This window comes from Sphaeramia orbicularis, chromosome 19 (genome assembly GCF_902148855.1).
Source record: "Sphaeramia orbicularis chromosome 19, fSphaOr1.1, whole genome shotgun sequence".
In the NCBI taxonomy this organism is placed as follows: Eukaryota; Metazoa; Chordata; class Actinopteri; order Kurtiformes; family Apogonidae; genus Sphaeramia; species Sphaeramia orbicularis.
In genome coordinates this window covers 24,163,227-24,183,035 of record NC_043975.1, presented here as the reverse complement: position 1 = coordinate 24,183,035, position 19,809 = coordinate 24,163,227, and the positions used below count along the sequence as shown (strand labels likewise).

Below are 19,809 nucleotides of genomic sequence, written 5' to 3'. Positions count from 1 at the left end.
GATATACTGGCTGTGTTTCCCTGTACAGGTGTTTGCTACCTATCCCAATGAAGACTATGACAGACGTAATGAAGATGTGGATCCCATGGCTGCATCCGCTGAGTACGAGCTGGAGAAGAGGGTGGAGAGGCTGGACCTGTTCCCCGTGGAGTTGGAGAAAGGTACTAAACTTCACCTGCAGAGCTTGTCTCTGTTCCCACTGCTCATCTGTTCCTGTCTGAATTCTGCTTGTGCAAAGCTGTTTCTCAGAAGACCGGAATCTGTTCATATTGGCGAATAATTATCCACGTTTATTTTGATGCATGAGGTTCTAAGTGGGTGGTCTGTACAAAACTGGGAATTGTACGTAACCTTTTTAATTTATTGAAAGACAGTTAAAATTGATATCATATATGTGATGAGCCTCACACTGGACATTTGGACTCCTTCCTTCTATCTGTGTCTGTGGCCAAATAATAATTAAAAAATTCCTTATTACTTATGTAAAAAGGCCTCCTGCCTTCTGCCAATGCTCCTGTTCTCCTCAAGGCCAAGAAAGTGCGGTGATTCCATTTCTGCATAGTGCTCTTTTGAACATCCCTTTAACATTATGGTTCATTAATATATTTATAAATAAAACTATATTTTTAGAAATGTGTACAGGGCAGATGACACAGGATGCAACCATGTTCTTTATACATGATGCTCTGAATACAGCCTACAGTCAGTGGTAGTAGAAGTATTCAATCTTTCACTCAAAAGTACTAATACCACACTCAAAATACATTGTTACAAGTAAAATGTATGTATTCATAGCCTTTCTTTGCTAAGTATGCTATAAAAGCAAAATGCACAGTTAAAAGTAAAAGTAAAATGTGTGTTTTACTATAATATATGATGTGTAGGGTTTATATTATTTACTTATGCTGAAATAGTCTTTTATGCTGTTCCAGTTAGCTTCTAGGTAATTAGCATTTGTGGTCCCTGGGCAGATAGGCATTACTGCTGCATTCATTAATGTGTGTGCATTTCACTGCTGTAGATATTTACGCTTGAGCTCATTTTAGCTACTTTATATGCTATTGGGTTGTTGGGTCATCATTTGCTGCTTTGTCCCCCAGTTAGAACCTATTTCAAGTGAAGTGAGTTTTTCATGAGCTTGGAAAAACAAGTTTTCCGCTGTTTGACAATGCATATTCTAGCATATTTGAAAGGGTTTTAAAGTATTTGTTTATCTTATCGGGGTCATATTTTGCTAAACCCACTTTTATTAATCTTTGGTATATGTATTTGTGTATTTAGGGATGCTAATAGTTTAAAAAGTTTGAATTTGAACCCTCCAGGTGCTGCAAAGATATCTTTATATTCACTTTGGCAAAAACTGAGTGGATTTCTACAACCTGTTTAATTTCCTGCTTAATTTGTTATGTCTATAAGTAGTTACATCACAACATTTGCACATATAAGGTCAAGACTTCTGATGAACATTTCTCCAAGTACGCCATAATTGTTTATCAGCAGCAGCGGTTGTAGTCCAGACTGAAAATATGTCCAAACTTTGAGTCGAGTACCTAAAATGTTCAGTTGTTGGTTGAATGGGACGGAGCAGCACAGCCAACAACCTGGAGGGGGTGGGGCGTGAAGTGGCTCGTGCATTTAAAGGGCCAGCACTCAAAACGACCTTTCTCTGTCATTACTCAGAAATAGGGTTGAAGATGAACCTGTGGAGTTTAATCAATAAAGAATTCAGACCCAAGCATAGCATTTACAGTTTATGTAGCCCACAGGGAAATGTTTTAAAATGCATAATTCCATTTTAAAGAAGTAAAATATCACTCCTTTAAGACGAACAACATTTTTCTCAAGTCATCAGTGAACATTTATGGGTTAAATATATAAGATTTGTGCTTTTGTGAAGTTAGTGCTGGGAGCCATTAGCTAACCCCATTTCTAAGTTGTCTCAGTTGCCTATGCACGTGATGACATAGTAGGGGTCACCAATCCTGGTCCTCGAGGGCCGGAATCCTGCATGTTTTAGATGTTTCCCTCTTCCAGCACACCTGACGGTCATTATCAGGCTTCTGCAGAGCTTAATGATAGGCTTATCATTGGAATCAGGTGTGTTGGAAGAGGGATACATCTAAAACATGCAGGATTCCGGACCTCGAGGACCAGGATTGGTGACCCCTGACATAGTGTATCCTGATTTCTATGTTGAGTGAAAGTCTTCGTGCCCAGTGTTGAAGCTTTAATACTGTATTCCTGCACCTTCACATACAATACTGTACAACAGGAGCTTCATTTCACTTAGAAATTAAAACCAGTGTCAACAAACACCCTTCTAGTACGACACATACTCCAATACAAACTTGACATAAGCAAAAAAGTGTGGGAAAAAAATGTGCCTCTAATGCTCTGTCCATGTAAATGTGCATTATTTGTGTGTGTGTGTGTGTGTTTGTACTGTGTGATGAGTGTTATGAGTCCATGGGATTTTAATTTCCTCATTTGGGGATTAATAAATCTATCTATCTGTCTGTCTGTCTGTCTGTCTCTCTCTCTCTCTCTCTCTTGCAAAACTGAGATTCTTAACTGTGGTTTGTGTGTATCCATGTACACAGGGAAAATGGAGAGATTATAAAACGATGGCATCATGCCCTATTTTGTGTCATGAACCTGCACCTGAAACATCATATCCAGGTGTATAAATCAATGAATGACCTGCAGTAGATCAAAGTTACCATGGATACCTTTAAGGGACAGACTCTACCAGTATTATGGCCAAATCCACATAATGTAAGAATACTTTGACAACCTGAACCAACAATTAATATAACTTAATTTTCTAACCTAATATGTTGTTGCTGCTCACCTTCATTTCAGATCAAATCCTTTGCATCTGCTACATCCAATATTATCCACAGTTTCAGTTCCAACACAAACAGTGGTTTGTCTGAGCATCTGCGCTACTTTGATGCCATTTTTTTTTCTGTTGACATGTGGACAGAAATATTTGTAAAGTGATTGTGTTGACAGTGGTTTTCTAATAAATACACAGAGGAAGAAAATATAATTTTTCGAAAAATATCTATATTAGTGTGGACCGAACATGAATCTTGTCACAATATCATAAGCATTAAGAATTAATACACTTGAGGAGTAATAAAGTAAAAAACAGAATATTTGCTGTAGATGCATCGTCGACTATAAAAGCTTAGGCAAATCCGAATATCACCACTGATTCTGATCTAAGTAGTATGTAATGAAGTTGCAAATACCACACTGTTTTTTCCTCTTCAAATTGAAAAAGATCATATCACACTGATGCAAACAATGTGGCCTTTTGATTCCAGAATAAACTGCTTGTAGTTCTCATCATAAACTCTATAAATCCATTTCGACTCGGGCAGAATCCTGCTGCCAATTTTAACCGCCACAGAGAAACAAAAGCACACATCACTCCTGCCTTTAAGTCCTTGCACTGGCCTCCAACAGGGCTTAGGATTGATTTTATGATCATACTATGTGCCTCCAGATCTTTCCCTTGATATATATCTTTTGTGGTTTACATCCTTGGAAGACTCTCACACTGAGTTCTCTCACCAAAAAACAGGACAGTGAAGCTGCCTTCACTGCTTCTTAAATAACTTTGCCTTAAATGCTTTGGCCACCTTGACAGATGTAAATGTATATTTAGTGGTTTTCTTAGTCTGCCGTGGGAGTTAATTATCTTTGGATTCTGTACTATTGTTTGGACAAAAACACCTTAGGCTTTTACAAAGTGTGAGGGCCATGTGTTACTACATTTTTACATTTAGACCAAATGATTTAACCCTTTAAGACCTAGAACTATTTCTGTGGTAACTTCCATAGGAATTTTTCTGTATCTAATATTTCCGAAGTGACTTATCAATTATTATTATACATATTATCCTCTGCATTTTGCATTTTTCATTGAAAATCAGGTATTGTCGTATTTACTGATCATGTAGATGTTTATAAAACAAACAGAGAAAACTGTAGAAAAGGTCATTTTCATTTTCTCTTCCAAATATGCTGTTAAATACTGTTATACTGTTAAACTCCATGGGTTTTATTACAGAGATTAGTTTCCATGTTCACTACGGAGCCTCTGAACGTCCAAATGGGTCATATCTGATGCCACTGAAAAGCTGAGAAAATGTATTTTACCTCAATTATTTACATGTATTGATAGGATTTGCAATTGAAAAGTTATTTCAATCAGTAGATGCTTTTGGTCACCTGCGGCTGTTTAGGTCTTTGAAGGTTAAACAACTTAACAAAAACAATACTGGCCATTTCATGTGCAGTCAGTGGTGCACATCATGATATAACACATTTCTTTGTAAATTCAGTTGATACGGTTTATGTAAATACAAAGGACGTATTTCATTCTACATTTTTAAGCATATATTTGAGAAAAAAGTAAGGTACATACTCACATATGGCTATTTTTTGTTCCAATTCCCCAGTAAGCATATGATAAAATATAACATAATAATGTGTAAAATTTTTGCAATTGTAGTTCCAAACTATATTATTATGTATGTAGTATCTGCCTGTAATATATGTAGTCAAAAATATTAAAACCTAACATATTTTGCAGTATCCTTAACAGTAGAATAGCTTAAATTGTACAAGCAAACAAATGAATGCAGGCATATACAATCTATAAAATATAAATTGATGACATGGAACACACATAAGGCTCACAATATGAATAAATAAAACATAACTAGTAAACAAAACATGGCTGCATGCGTATCATATGAAAGGATGCAAAGTATCATCCAAATGATGAAAGACACTGCTGTTGAAAGTGTGATTTGTGACACAATGAATTGAAAACTATAGATTGTAAAATGGAGCGATTTCTATATGTGTATGTCATGATGCAACATAGCTGGGTTTACGCAGATTAAAATGCAGATTATTCATGACTGTAAGGATGTAACAGTACACAGTGTGATAACAGGTTGTCTGGCATCCCCTCCTCTCTTTCAGATGGTGATGGCCTTGGTATCAGTATCATTGGGATGGGGGCAGGGGCAGACATGGGCCTGGAGAAGCTGGGAATCTTTGTGAAGACCGTGACAGAAGGAGGGGCAGCGCACAGGGATGGCAGGTACGTTCAGATTCTTCATATTGTACAAGCACGAAACAGAAATGCACAGACAAAAGGGTCTGAATTCAGCACCGGGAGATGCTCTGTGTTCAGTTTTTTTTTTTTTGACTGATAAGGAAATTCAGAGGTAGGGTTTCCAATACTGAACATTTGTCACACTGGACTACAAGTAAAATACTTCCAGAACAAAAGTAGTGAAGTGAAGGTTGGAAGTTTGAGACACTAATAAAGAAAAATTAAATACAAAAATGCTTGTTGGGTGTAGTTTCCAAGATACAGTCTTGGGTCAAAAATGGGAAATTCTGAGAATTAATGAGAGAATTGGTTTTACTCAAATGGAATGTTTCTCCCAGAGCTACCAGATCTACTTCCAGACACTGTCTACACATGACAAAACATTCACTTTATAGGTTCTTTCTAGTGGAAGGTTTATACATCTATTGTATAAATGTAAATGTGTAACAACATTCTGTCATACACATTGAAAACATCAGTTAACCAGCGCACAGAAAGTCTGTTTGTTTTCCAGTTCATCTTATTAAAGTGTATAATTTATATTTTAACACATGTAACCTGAGGCAGATCATTTCTAAAAAAAGAAAAAAAAATGCAGGCCAGTGCTATTCATCAGTATGCACAGAATTTTATTTCAGCTGCGATTTTTTTTTTTTTTTTTTTTTATCAAACTGCAGCTGCATGTATAGTTTGACCGTAGAGTTTCAGAAGAAAGCATGTGACAGATAGATTGTTGAGGAAGTACACACCTTATTAGCTTTACAGTATAATGCACAGCAGAAGTATATGGGTTCAAATGGGGGTTACATAATTAATCAAACCATAGACGTACTCATAATCGCAATATCAGCCTGTACAAATATATAATCACAACAGGATGCAATTTAAAGGTCCATATTTAAAGGCATATTATTCATCTAAATGCAGAAATGGAAAAAATTTGACATTTTGTGGAGAGATATTGTATAAAACAAGCAAAATGAAAGTAATTTTTAAGCAAAGTTTTTGCATTTTTAACACTAGCTTAAGCCTATGTGTTTAATGCAAATTGCTATTTCAGTATTGCCTGTAATAATTTCAACAACTTATTCACCCAATTGTGCATGATCTGCCATTTGAGTAGTTTGGTCTTTTTTTTCATTGTAACACATCAATGCAAGGTTAACTTAATATTTGTTATAAATCAGCATATGATTGAGATTTTTATGGTATGATACGGTATGTAGTGTATACGACATTTCAAAATTAACATTACTATATGTTAAAATTACCCTTAAAGGAATGAAAACAGTAGGAGTTTCATTATTTAACAAATGCTTTAATGAGCAAATGCTTTATTATGATTACACTTATGATCATTTTTTTACCATGAAAAGTAAAGAACATGTGAAAAGCCTCCATTTTTTAAAGCTATTCATCAAGAAATAAGGAATTAAAAGGAGCAGGACCTTTTAAATTATTATTATTATTTAGCGGTACATAAATGAAACTCTACTTCTTTTTCTGGAATATACAGGGTTTGTATAGGTGCTTGAAATCCATGAAAATGCTTGAATTTCAATGTTGTGTCTTCGAGGTCTGAAAAGTACTTGAACTTTAGTTTTAGTGCTTGCAATTGTAACTCCATGATGTGATTTATTAATTTATTTTTCATATTAACTCAAGCTAAAGCTACTTACAGAGAGGTGATACATTTTGAAAAATAAAACTTTATGTCAAAAAAGAAAATTAGTGGGTGCTCTCAGGTCAACTCCAGGTATATTTGTATGAAGAACACCAAGTGACTTCCCTTTTTTTGCATAAAACTTTGTGTTCTCCTTTAATTTCTAAGCATTTTGCTATTTTATACAGGGCTCTTGAGGGGTGTTAAAAAGTCTTAAAAGTGTTGAATTTACAAATCTGCATATAGTACCTTAAAAAGTCTTTAAAAGGTGTTACATTTGATATTGTAGGTCTTCAATTATGTTGCCATAAATCTGTTGGCTGAATTGTGTCTAAATGTGGCCAGGTTATTATTGGAAATGAGAATTGGTTGTCATCTAACTTGCCTGGTTTAATAAAGGTTAAATACATAAGTACATGTGTCTGTTAAATGTCCAAGCTGTGAAGAAAGTAACGTTAGTTGACTCAGTTCTACATGTTCCAACCCAGAAGTTTATATTGAAATTAGGAACCAATTATCACTAACTTTACAGCCCCCGGTGAGAAATGACTCGGAACAATGGGAATCAAGGCATTGGAGTAAATAAATACATTTTCCTAAAATCTAGAAGTCACAGATTTTTGCAGTATGGCCCTGAAATGGGCATTAAAGGAGTGATATTTTGCTTTTTTAAATGGAATTGTGCATTTTAAAACATTTCCCTGTGATCTACATAAACTGTAAATGCTATGCTTGGGTCTGAATTCTTCATTAATTCAGCGCCACAGGTCCATCTTCAACCCTATTTCTGATTAATGACACCAGAAAGATCATTTTGAGCGATGGCGCTTTAAATGCACATGAGCCACTTCACGCCCCACATCCTCCAGGTTGTTGACTGTACTTTCTGTTCCGTTCATTCACTTGTGTTTGTTAATACAACCAACATCTGAACATTTTAGGTAATCGGCTCGAAGTTTGGACATATTTTCAGTATGGACTACAACCGCTGCTGCTCATAAACAATTATGGCATACTCGGAAAAATGTTTGTCGGAAGTCTTGACCTTATATGTGCAAATGTTGTGACGAAACTAGTTATAAAACATAACAAATTAAGCAGGAATTGAAAGGGGTTGTAGAAATCCACTCAATTTTTTTGCCAAAGTGAATATAAAGATAGCTTTGCAGCACCTGGAGGGTTCAAATTCAAACTTTTTGAACTGTTAGGGTCCAAATACACAAATAAATGTACCAAAGATGAATAAAAGTGGGTTTAGCAAAATATGACCCCTTTAAATTCTGTTCTAAGTAGTCTTAGAAAGGGTCTTAAAAAGTCTTAAATTTAACTTGTAGAAACCTGTAGGAAACCTGATTATATGTTTTTACTATTATAAACCATAACTTTAGATGTTTATAGCATAATGCAATGTACATCATTGTGATAAAAAGTATATATAGTCCTGTAGATCTGTATTTTACCCCAGTGACAAGGTGATGTGCTGGAAAAATTTGAAAATAATCTTTAAAAATGCTTGAAAAGTGCTTGAATTTATGTGGAATGTGTATATATTAAATTTCATGTTTTACCATTAATGATTTTTCAGACATGATATACAAATGTGCTTAGTTGTTTTTTTTTTTTCTGTTTTACTCTGTTGTAAAATATTGTAATAATTTATTTTATTTTATTTTTTTTTTAATAAAATTTTATATATATATATATATATATATATATATATATATATATATATATATATATATATATATATATATATATATATATATATATATGAAAAGATAAGTGCTTGAATTTGAGCTTGAAAAATGTGTACAAACCCTGAATATAAATGAGTGAGAAAACATGTGTATGTATAGGTGAGAAGGAGTGTGATAAGTCTGTTTTTACCCCACTGTATATAGAAATGATATACCTCTGCAACCTTATCTCAGAGTGACTGTTTCCACATCCTGCTTACGTATTTAGATTCCATGAAATTGCAGATCGTTCTAACACCCAAGAAAAGTTACAGTAGGCTTGTGTGGGCTTATGTACAAAAATGTTGAACAGAAACGACAGCTGAGGTAATAGTATAGGCACTAAACGTCCTCTTTAAACTGTCTGTTTCAGGATCCAGGTGAACGATCTGATTGTGGAGGTGGATGGAACCAGTCTGGTGGGAGTAACCCAGAGCTTTGCTGCCTCCGTACTCAGGAACACCTCAGGAACTGTCAAGTGAGAGTCACTATAAATAGACACCATTTGATCACAGTTACATCAGAAATGTCTGCTTCTACAGCCCTGTTCATACAAGACTAGTATAACCTTCAGACCTGTGGTGGTTTGGAAATTAATCCCTGATGTCTGTATTTTATGGGATGAATTTGCACATCATAAGTAAAAAATATTTACTCAAATTTATTGACAATACTCCATGATTGTGATGTCAAAGGCAGCATCATGACGTACAGAAAACTGTTAAAAGATAGAAAAATGTTCCAACTCTAGCTGCCATGCTCGTCATCCATCTTGTTATCTTTTCAGATGTCGCTCTTCTGGAAGTTTTAAGTTTCAGTGAATCTTACTATATCCTCTTGAGACCCAGGACTGGAGTTTTTTCTTCTAAAGGAGACAAGAGTTTCACAGCTTTACTAAAAAAAAAAAAAAAAAAAAATTCTTTCCACAGCAGTGGTTCTCAAACGTTTTACAGTAGAGTACCCCCTGAAATATACTTTTGTAGCCAAGTACCCCCAACTCTCGCTTCTGCATTTTTGACTTACAAAAATTAGGCAAAATTTGTTTGTGTGCCAAAGGTCTCTGTTTATATTTTCCAAACTTTGTAAACAAATATCATAAATTTAACTGTAATATATAAAAATAACACATTTTTTAAAGTAAATTTTGTGTGCAAAATGTAAACTGAAAAGTGCCCTCTTTCACTGATAAGAAAAATAAATAAATTGGCCAGTAATTAATAAATGACAAAAAATAATTACTTACCTACTCAAACTCATTTTATAATAATGGATTAGATTTATGTAGCGCTTTTCTATGAACGCATACTCAAAGCAGATCCATTATTCATTTGCGCTCACATTCACACTCTAGTGGTGGTAAACTACATTTGTAGCCACAGCTTGCCTACGGGCCCTCCAACCACCACCGAATACCAGTGTGAGCAGCACTGGAGGCAAAGAGGGTGAAGTGTCTCGCCCAAGGACACAACAGCACATGACTCGAGATTCGGGATTCGAACCACCAACCCTTCAGTTATTGGCCAACCCAGTCTACCTTCTGAGCTACGGCTACTTTTGAATAATGTAAAATAGATCTTAAAATGTTACCAAAGATTTAACAAGATAATTGACAATAAAACTATTATATGAATGTATATATTTCAGCATTAATTCTCATTATTTATTTTGTATTTGATACATGATGACTTATTTAGTGTATTTTTCCCAAAAAATTTCAAGTACTGGGCTTCTTCCAAGTACCCCTGGGGGTACGTGTACCCCACTTTAAAAACCGCTGGTCCACGGCAAAGGACATTCCATAAAACAAAAAAAGTAAATACTGCATCTTGCATCATGCTGTTTCCAATCAAGACAATTATTTAACCCATAAAGACCTGGTGCTGCGTTTGTGGTAATACCCAAATGATTTTTCTCTCTATATTTAACATTTTGTAAGTGATTCGTCACTATTTATTATGAAATAATCCTCTGTATTTTGCAGTCTTCCAGCAAAACTCAGGTATTTTCTAACATTTAATTAACTGATCATGTAGATGTTCATGAAAGCTCAGATTAAACTTGAAGGTTATTATACCAAAAAACAGAGAAAACTGAAGAAAAAGTGACTTTTCCCGTAAAATACATCATTAACTGAACATAAAACAAGTGTCTGTGGCCACTATTACTTATCAAACTCCATGGGTTTTACTGGTGAATCAATGTTGTATAAGATGACAGTGTTTCCATGTTCACTATGGAGCCTCTGAACATCCAAATGGGTCATATTTGATGACCATGAAAAGGTGATAAATTGCATTTTATACCAATTATTTACATGTATTGATAAGATTAGTGGATCAACAGTTATTAAACATTTTATATCAGTGAATGATTTTGGTCGCAGATGGATGTTTGGGTCTTTATGGGTTAATGTAAAAAGATCAAACTTTTACTTTTACTTTAGGAGGATATTACGACATGAGCCTCCTGGATTTGCATCTAAAACACTTAATCATCACCAGATACATGATCCTCGATCAGGAAATAGGCTGAGTAAAAGTGCTGAAGACATAAAAATGTTGCACATCCCACCAAATTACAGAGATGTTGACTCACACAGGACTAATATTATCACAGTTTGCTGAAAATAGCGTAGGTCATTTGCAGTGGACTTTTTAAGTTAACAAATTACAAACATGGGGGATTTGCAGGGGATTAAAATCACAGACGACCTCTGCAATTACTCCATATTACCTGAGGTCCACAGGTAATCCTTCCTATGCACATTGGGCTTATGTTTGCACTTACTTAACTGAGATCTTACTCAAAACTATGCACTAATATTATGCTAGTGCTGAAAATGTAGGCGTTCTATATTCTTAAGCTGTGACCAGAACATGTGGTTTGTTGTACTATTTGTTGCTGCAGACTGGTCTGACATCCAGCATTTATGCTTAAAGAAATGGCTCCCTCTTGATATACACCCATATTCAGTCTTACACACACACACACACACACACTCACACACAGGACTGGCTTTAACCACATCCTGCCCATTTAGATAGATCACCGCTGACAGAAGATTTGTATCTGATGTCACATGGGTCATGATTATACCTTTCATTACCGAGAAGACACTCTGGAACTACATACAGAAAGTGTGATTATTAGACACAAAAGTATTTAGCATAACAAGTATTATTTTGTAACGCTAGAAGGTTATTTGTTGAGAGGTTCTTGAGCTTTTTGGTGAAGCTGATTGTTCTGCGTCTTCTTCTTTGTCATCTAAGCTCATCCATAATTCAGGGTTTGGTGGTCAACGCTGTTCGGGTAATTGTTAGTGTTGTGTGACTTGTGAAGATCAGAGGCCTCCACAGATAGCTCATGCATTATGTATCCGCTGCAGAGGAGGCGAAGAGCGCAAGAGCTCAGACCTTTCATACAAAAAAAAAAAAAAATGTGAGCCAGACGAGCTGACGGGGGCAGGAAGTGTGTTTGTGAGCTTTTAATTACCCGGCCGTGCAGGAGGAATTGAAAGGCAGAAACGACTGACTTAATAACAGTCTGTGGCTTCATCATGATTCACTGCAGTTTTCCCTGCTCACTGTTTATATCGTTGCTTTAATTAGACAGACATGTGAGCCACAATCACAAAACATATAGCCTTCGTAACAAACTGCACAATGAGCTAAAAGAGACTTAGAGTCAAAGATAAGAGATGTTTTGTACTCTTCGAAGAGGAGAACTCCATAGAGACTGCCTTTGTTCGGCTCTAAACAGGAAGCCATTTTCTGTCTGTCATCAGAGATGGGACATTCCTTGCTATATTAATACATACATTATATGACTGTAGACGACTCTGCGTAGTGTTACACATGATAAACACCCTCTTTGTGTGCACAGACACTATGATTTTTAGTATTGCATCAAGCATTGTATTATATAAACTCAGCTATTCCTGATTTTACAGGCCTTGTGTTCTCTGGATGTATGTAATTTGCGTTCCTGTATGTCCAAATGCAGGTTTGTCATTGGGCGAGAGAAGCCTGGGGAACAGAGCGAAGTGGCCCAGCTCATCCAGCAGACTCTGGAACAGGAGCGCTGGCAGAGAGAGATGATGGAGCAGCGTTACAACCAGTACATGGATGAACAAGAGGTTTGTGTTTTGTCTATAAGCATTACTTTTATGGGCTTCCTTTCCTTCACTCTTACAGGCCACAAATACTAAACTGACACCATCAATTAAAAAAATATGAATTGAAGCCAAAAACAAAGATGGTAATGAACAGCAGAGATGGACAGGGATTTCCAGTTTCAGTGTCATGAAGGTTTCACCCTACCCCTCCCCTTTAGGAAACTAACATTTTCCACTTAATTCCAATGTGAGACAGATTTCAAATAATTCTTATTACAAAGGTATTTCAGTAAATATTAACCCTAGTTTTGGCCACATCTTCCAAATATTCTGATACTAAAGACAGCTCCTGAGATCTGTTAACACAAGTCATGTTAAAAAACAATGGGCAAAAAAAATAAAAGAAATTAAATGTTAGTGTCTTATTATTACAGTTTTCTGTGTTGAATTTGTTCTCTTCACGCCATGCAGGTTTCCTCCAGTTTCCCCTGTCACCAAAACCAGGTACATATAGGTTAATTCTCTGGTTTGACCACAGTGCTGATCCAGATCTGGATTTGATCCCCAAGCCTCTTCAGTGGCAGCTCACTGCTCCTAATGTTATAATGCTGATGCTAACACTAGTGCTAATGCTAATACTAGGTGCTGTGTGTATTAGGATGGATATAATATAGAGACTGCATTTCTCCATGGGGATGATAAAGTGAGTTAAACTTAACCTTTAACATTAATGTTTATTATTCTTTTTCAACTGTATCAGTCTAGTGTAAAATGCGCCACAAATTGAAACAAAACAAATGCCAGCTTTATTTCCCTCAGTCTAAATAGTGTGCAAGAATAGGCTAAATAATAAATAAAAATTGAATTATGAACTTGTTTTGTATGTTACGGAACAATATAAAATGTTCATTTTGCAAGATTTAAGTATGTTTGTTTGCTGCTACGAAGTTGGTGTTTGGTCTGTTTTGACATCAACACAGACTCCAGCATAAACTTCACTTACGTACAAACATGAGCAAATCTTCCATGTTGAACCTTTAATAAATTATGTTTTGTTTTTTTTTTTGTTTTTTTTTATATTGGATGTTGTGCATTTGTTCACCCTGTTTTTTTCAGCTTCTATAAATGAAGTCCCTCCGTATAATACATGAAAATAACAGAAATTTAATTGAGAATTAAATTAAAACTAGTCAGTTCCTCAAGCTAAAAACTACAATTTTTTTTCTTCTCAGATAAACAGACAAACCTAAAGACTAAATAATGAATAAAAATAGTTATAGTGTCATTCATGTATATACACACACACTTCAGTAGTCACATATAAAATGATAATGTGATCTGATATACACTTTTGCCTATAAAGTTGGATAATGGGATTAATTATGAATAGATGAGGTGTAAATGAGCCTCACTATGTAATCATTGTATGTGGTCAAAGGTGATTACTGATATGTATAAAGAGGAATATGTCTGAAAATAAAATTATTCTGACTTTATGGTCAACAGCGGACTAATAGAGGATACATTGAGATGCAGGTCATAATATCTAAATGTGTTGTAGCATTTATTAGACATGTTACGACAGGCTGATGCATCTAAAAAATAGTCTATAAAAAGCTTCCTGACAACAGAAATAAAAGCCCTGCTACAAAACATTCAAGTGTGTTTCAGTTTAAGGGTGCTCTGGCATGAAACAGCCTATAATTGGAAGCAGCTCTTTTTATGCGTGAACTGTTCCTGTATGTCCTCAGTTTCCCTTAAACATTATGAAATATAGTTTATGACAGAGCCAGTGTGAACAAAACTGACCCTTTTGGTGAGATTATGTTATAGCTTATGTCAAAAAGCTGATCAAATAATAAGCTCCAAAATGGGGACAGATCAGGAGGATTCATATTTGGAGTCCTGGGATGCCCTTTGCTCTGTCCATCTCTTTGTCCGAAACGGCTTTGGTTTTACATAAATGCGGCGTGCGCACAGAAACGGCCACTAGTTTTCATTGTGGTGACAGAGAGGAAGTTGGTCCATACATACCAGGGGTGGAGTTTGGTGGTGGTTCTTAAAAGGCATTAGACTGGAGTGTAATTGCAAGAGATTGAGCTGATAATTTGAGTTTGTTGCCATCTAGTGTCCATTTTATATCAATTCTATTTTCAGCACTGTAGCCATTCAGTTCATTGTCACATTTTAATCAGGGTTATTATATTTTAGAAAATATTAGATTTTATTCTTATTGAGTTGGTCAGGTTGGGTTGTAATTTTATTTATTCACTTTATTATTATAACCTTTATTTAACCAGGAAAAATTTTGTTTTCAAGAGTGTCCTGGCCAAGAGAGCGCCAGCAGCAGAAGTTATACAAAATAGAAATCACGTCCATACATGCACACTAAAAATACACATAAAACACAATAAAAGTCAGTTCTTAAACCATACATAAAGAACATACGTATAAAACACCACCATTATTTTAAAAGGTATAAAAAGTATAACAACAATGTTCCTTAAAAGCAGAACCTGAGTTTTTTTTTTTTATGAGTGTGTAAGTACTTTAGGTTGTATTTTGCGTAATTTGCTAGTTTTTGTTTTTTTTTGCTTTAACTAGTATCAGCTTTCAGTACAAAATTCCTTTTTTGAGTTTATTTATCGAAGGCAAAAATAGTAGGATGAACAATTTCTTGATGTCAAATATGATTTACAACCCTTTGTAAAAGATTTTTCAACATTTATCATTTTATCCTCTACATATTTTTGCTGGTAATCACGTACTTTCCTATATTTAATTTGCTGATCACGTAGATGTTCATACAAGCTCAGTGTAAATTGAAAGATTATTCTATCAAAACAGAGATAACTGAAGAAAAAGTGATTTTTTAAAACAAAATATATCATTGACTGAATATAAAAACAAGCATCTACACCCACTGTCATTTATCAAACTACAGTTCATTACTTCTACTAGTGAAGACAACAGTGTTTCCACATTCATTACAGAGCTGCTGAACGTCCATGTGGGTCATATCTGATGACACTGAAAAGCTGAGAAACTGCATTTTTCCTGAATTAATAAAATCTATTAGAAGGGTTAGTAGTTCAGAAGTTACTAAACATTTTGTATAGCAGAGAGAGAGAATGGAATCAAAGCTGATGTTACCGGCAATTCCTTTTTGTTTTAGTTCATGTTGCATTGTTCTTTGTTTTCATTTATTTTACTCTAAACTTCATTTTTGTTGCGTGTAATAACCCCGCTCCTAACATGTTACCGAAAATCAAGACACATTAATATCACATTAAAAAAAAATTACAAAGATTGATCTAAAATACACACTCATGAATCATGTTTTATCATCTGTAATTCCTGTTAAGTGCAGCTTTATTTGAACTAATGCTGAATGCTTTCGAAGAATGAGTCACTACATTTCATCAGCACAAACAGGAGTTTCTAACCTTGACTTTGCTGCAGGGTGGAGAATATGGCACAGATGAGGAAGAGGATGATGAGGAGGAGGTCAGTCCGCCTTATCCCAGTGCCATTGAGGTGTTTGATTTGGCAGAAAATGAGGATTTGTCACCCCTGGAGACAGACCCTGAGAAACTGGCCCATAAATACAAAGAGGTAAGCAGGGATCTCCTTAATTGGACCATGTTATCTGTAATCACAACCATCCCCCAAGATGTGCTTAATGCTGACATTTCTGTTGGAAATTGTTCTGTTTTCACCATGAAGCTCCAGATAAAACATGCTGTGACCCAGGCTGAGATCCAGCAGCTGAAAAGAAAGGTAAGGCCTCACATATAAGACACACAGATGTATTAAATATCTTCAGTTAGACAACAGTTGATGTGGTTGTTTTTCTCTTGTCCTGTGTTTTCCAGCTGCACCATGCGGAGCAGGAGAAGCAGCGATGGCGCATGGATAAAGCCCAACTGGAACAAACTCTGCAGGACAATAAAGAGCGTATGGAGAAGCTCGAGGGCTACTGGATGGAGGCTCAGAGTTTGTGCCAGGCTGTTGATGAGCACCTGAAGGAGACGCAGGCCCAGTATCAGGCCCTGGAGCGCAAATACAGCAAAGCTAAACGCCTGATCAAGGAGTATCAGCAGAAGTAAGACAGCAATACACATGACAATTACACTACGTTCACACTGCAGGAAGGATTGAAAACTGCATAATGAAACCCTTTTTTCTTTTTTTTTTTAATTGAAAAAAGTGACAAAATATCTCCAACATTACCATTCATACAGTTGTTGTTTATTAGAGCCCTTTTTGTATTTCCTATTTTATACATACAAAAGTGTCAAAAAAACAAAACAAAACAAAAAAAACTTAAGAACAATCACAGCGTTACAATACCTTTAGGTTCTTGACAGAATTTTTTCAGATACATTTTTTTTTGATGGAATGTCCTTTGCAGTGGACAGCATTCCTTTTTTTTAAGTGTACCTGTACTGGTCAGGCTTATGACCTTAATTGTGCTTTATGTACTTATAAGCGAGAGACGCGCAAATTTAGTAAAAAGTCACCGTAAATGCACCACATTGGGCCTTTTTAGTATGTGAATTAAAGTATATGCAGGGGTAGTACCTATGAGGAACAGCCATTGCTGGCCAGAAGTGACGTTATAGCGTTGATTCTGGGTGAGGGAGTAAACAAGCGGCAGTCAGTGAGCAAGATTGAGTGGAAACCATGTGTTCGTGCTTGTTTGTGCAGCCGTAAGCTTTGCATTCCGCCATTGTCTTAGAGATGTGACCCAGCACTGGGTGATAATGTATCATCCTAGACTGGTTTCTGCTTCATGGGGGTCCGTGACCAGTCCATCGTAGCCCAGGTAATCTGATAACACATCTCTCTGTCGCTACCATTGCTGGAACAGCCCGTGAAGGAGGCAACATGCCTTACTGACAGACCAGCGACTTAGTACTCATGTGCACTTGACAACAGGCTATGATGAAAGTTACCTGATACACCCGCTAGTATCATATGTGATCTTTTGAAATAGCTAGTTATGAAAATTCACTACAGGTACCCTTTAAGTAAAGCTGCAAAACATGTGTTCCCTACAGAGAATGAAAACGCATTGCTTGGTCTCAAAAAGATATGTGACCCATATCTGATTTTGTGACTGTCTGAACATCACAAATCTTATGTTTTCAATCCAGACCCAGGCCACTTTTATATGTGGTCCTAAATCAGATACATATCTGATGTTTTACATTGTGACTACAGTCTTAACTGTCATGTTGCATTTCATCTGACTTTTACGTCATTGATATTCAACAGATGTCACAATTCTGTGCTGGAGGAGGCGGGATTTACTTCTGTAAACACAGTATGCTGCATGTGACATCACTTCAAGACATAGACTGTTCACACATGAATCTGATGGCATTGCGTGTACATTATAATGTGAACAAAAAATCAGGTAGAAATGTGAACAAAAGACAAATTTCAGCAAAAAAAAAAAAAAATCAGAATTGAGCATTAAGACGTGCAGTGTGAATGTATCATTGGATTCCTCTGGTGACATATTACATTGGAGCTAAATAATTTTGTGATTCCTTAAACAGGGAGATCGAGTACCTGAAGAAGGAAACCCAGCGTTGTGCACAAGTAGGAGCTGAGGCCTCCCTTCTGAAAGAGGAGTCTGGGCAACTCCAAGAGCAGGTAAGAGTCTGGACTTTGGTTACTTTGGCTCAGGCAGATCCCAGGCAAACGTAATCCAATGTCAGTTTTTGGCTATCTGATCTGTTTGAACAGCACTAAATCACATGGAATATCGCAGATCGCTTGTAAATTGCAAGTGATTAAGTCAGATTTTTGTGTGCAGACATTACACAGTTATCTGCATGGCTTCCTGTGGTAATGACTTAAGTGTCAGTGACTGCTGACACAGCTTCAGGGTTTCATGTTCCATCCAGATGTGCATGTGCAGAAGCCTCCCCGACAAATGCCAACAGACAATTCATTTTCATGGATGCCTGTTTCCATATTGTTCTTCACAGAATAGGTTCTGCTTAGATTCTGGATTTGACATAGTTGTGTGTCACATTAATCACACTTCAATCAGGGTGCTTGCACAGGTCTTGAAAGTCTTAAAAAGTATGGAATTTTGAAACACTGTTTTAAAAACCTTGAAAAGTCTGGAATTTTGTGTGAAAGTTTCAAGAAAGTATGGAAAAAAGTTTCTCTCACAGTTGAATTTTAGAATATGCTCAAAGGCATGTTATCATGTAAGGTAAGAAATACATGAGGAAGGCATCTAAAAAATTTGATATGATTTCACTAACCAGTCGGATATTGGGATGATTCTAGTGAAACTTGTTTGTGTGATATCCATGCACTTTTGTGATTTTCATATGTTTTGAAAACATGTCTGTCAGTAAAACATAATTTACTGGGAATTATGCATTCATTCATTTATTCATACATTTATTAAATTGAGCTTTTCTACTACACACAACAGGTACAATCTCAACCAAAAAAGTATAAAAGTACATGAAGTCAAGGTCTCGGGGGGCGTCGCTGTTTTGAAAAAATCTGGAATTTTAATTTGGATAAATAGCAAGTATCCTGTTCAAACTGCCTCCAAATGTAGTTTGGATCCAATTATCAAAAACCTAATTTCATGCATTTTTTTGTCTTAGAGGTCTGCTCTTATTAAATCAGTGAAGATATAATGTGGATTTTTTTTTTTTAATTTTATTTATTTGCACATCATAAACAGCAAGAGAAAAAAAAAAAAAAAACATTTTTCATGCAAGTAACACCATTGTGCAGGAGAGGATAGAAGCCAAAAAAGGCTTATGTAAATACCTCCCTGGGAATAAACAATACACAGAATATGCCACACAGATCAACTTCCATACTGGGTTCCAAATCAAACCTGGAATAGTATAAGTCTATGGCGTCAGTGTTATGATCTGGGGTGGCTTCGGTTGGTCAGGTCTAGATTCAGTAACGTTATATGTCCAAAAAATGAGGTCATCTGCACCTGAATAAACTGAATGACCAGGGTTGAACATCAGTGGGTTTTTTCTTGGCTGATGACACAAACATATTCCAAGATCACACTGTCAAAGAGTGAGCAAGAAATCCAATGAACACAGGTGATAAGACTGCATGTAGTTTTTATTTTAGAGATATGTAAATGGGTGCT

General features: G+C 35.9%; 1 protein-coding gene across 4 annotated transcripts in view; it reads left to right on the top strand.

The window, feature by feature from the left end:
- LOC115439603 (neurabin-2-like) overlaps positions 1-19,809 on the top strand; it is a 34,939-nt gene that overhangs the window by 12,916 nt on the left and 2,214 nt on the right. For all 4 annotated transcript variants that reach the window (XM_030163443.1, XM_030163446.1, XM_030163445.1 and 1 more), the window contains 8 exons: positions 29-161; positions 5,005-5,125; positions 8,913-9,017; positions 12,542-12,674; positions 16,116-16,268; positions 16,380-16,433; positions 16,529-16,758; positions 18,221-18,317. In XM_030163443.1, coding sequence (XP_030019303.1) covers positions 29-161; positions 5,005-5,125; positions 8,913-9,017; positions 12,542-12,674; positions 16,116-16,268; positions 16,380-16,433; positions 16,529-16,758; positions 18,221-18,317 — 1,026 coding nt within the window. The remainder of the gene's footprint in view (positions 1-28; positions 162-5,004; positions 5,126-8,912; positions 9,018-12,541; positions 12,675-16,115; positions 16,269-16,379; positions 16,434-16,528; positions 16,759-18,220; positions 18,318-19,809) is intronic.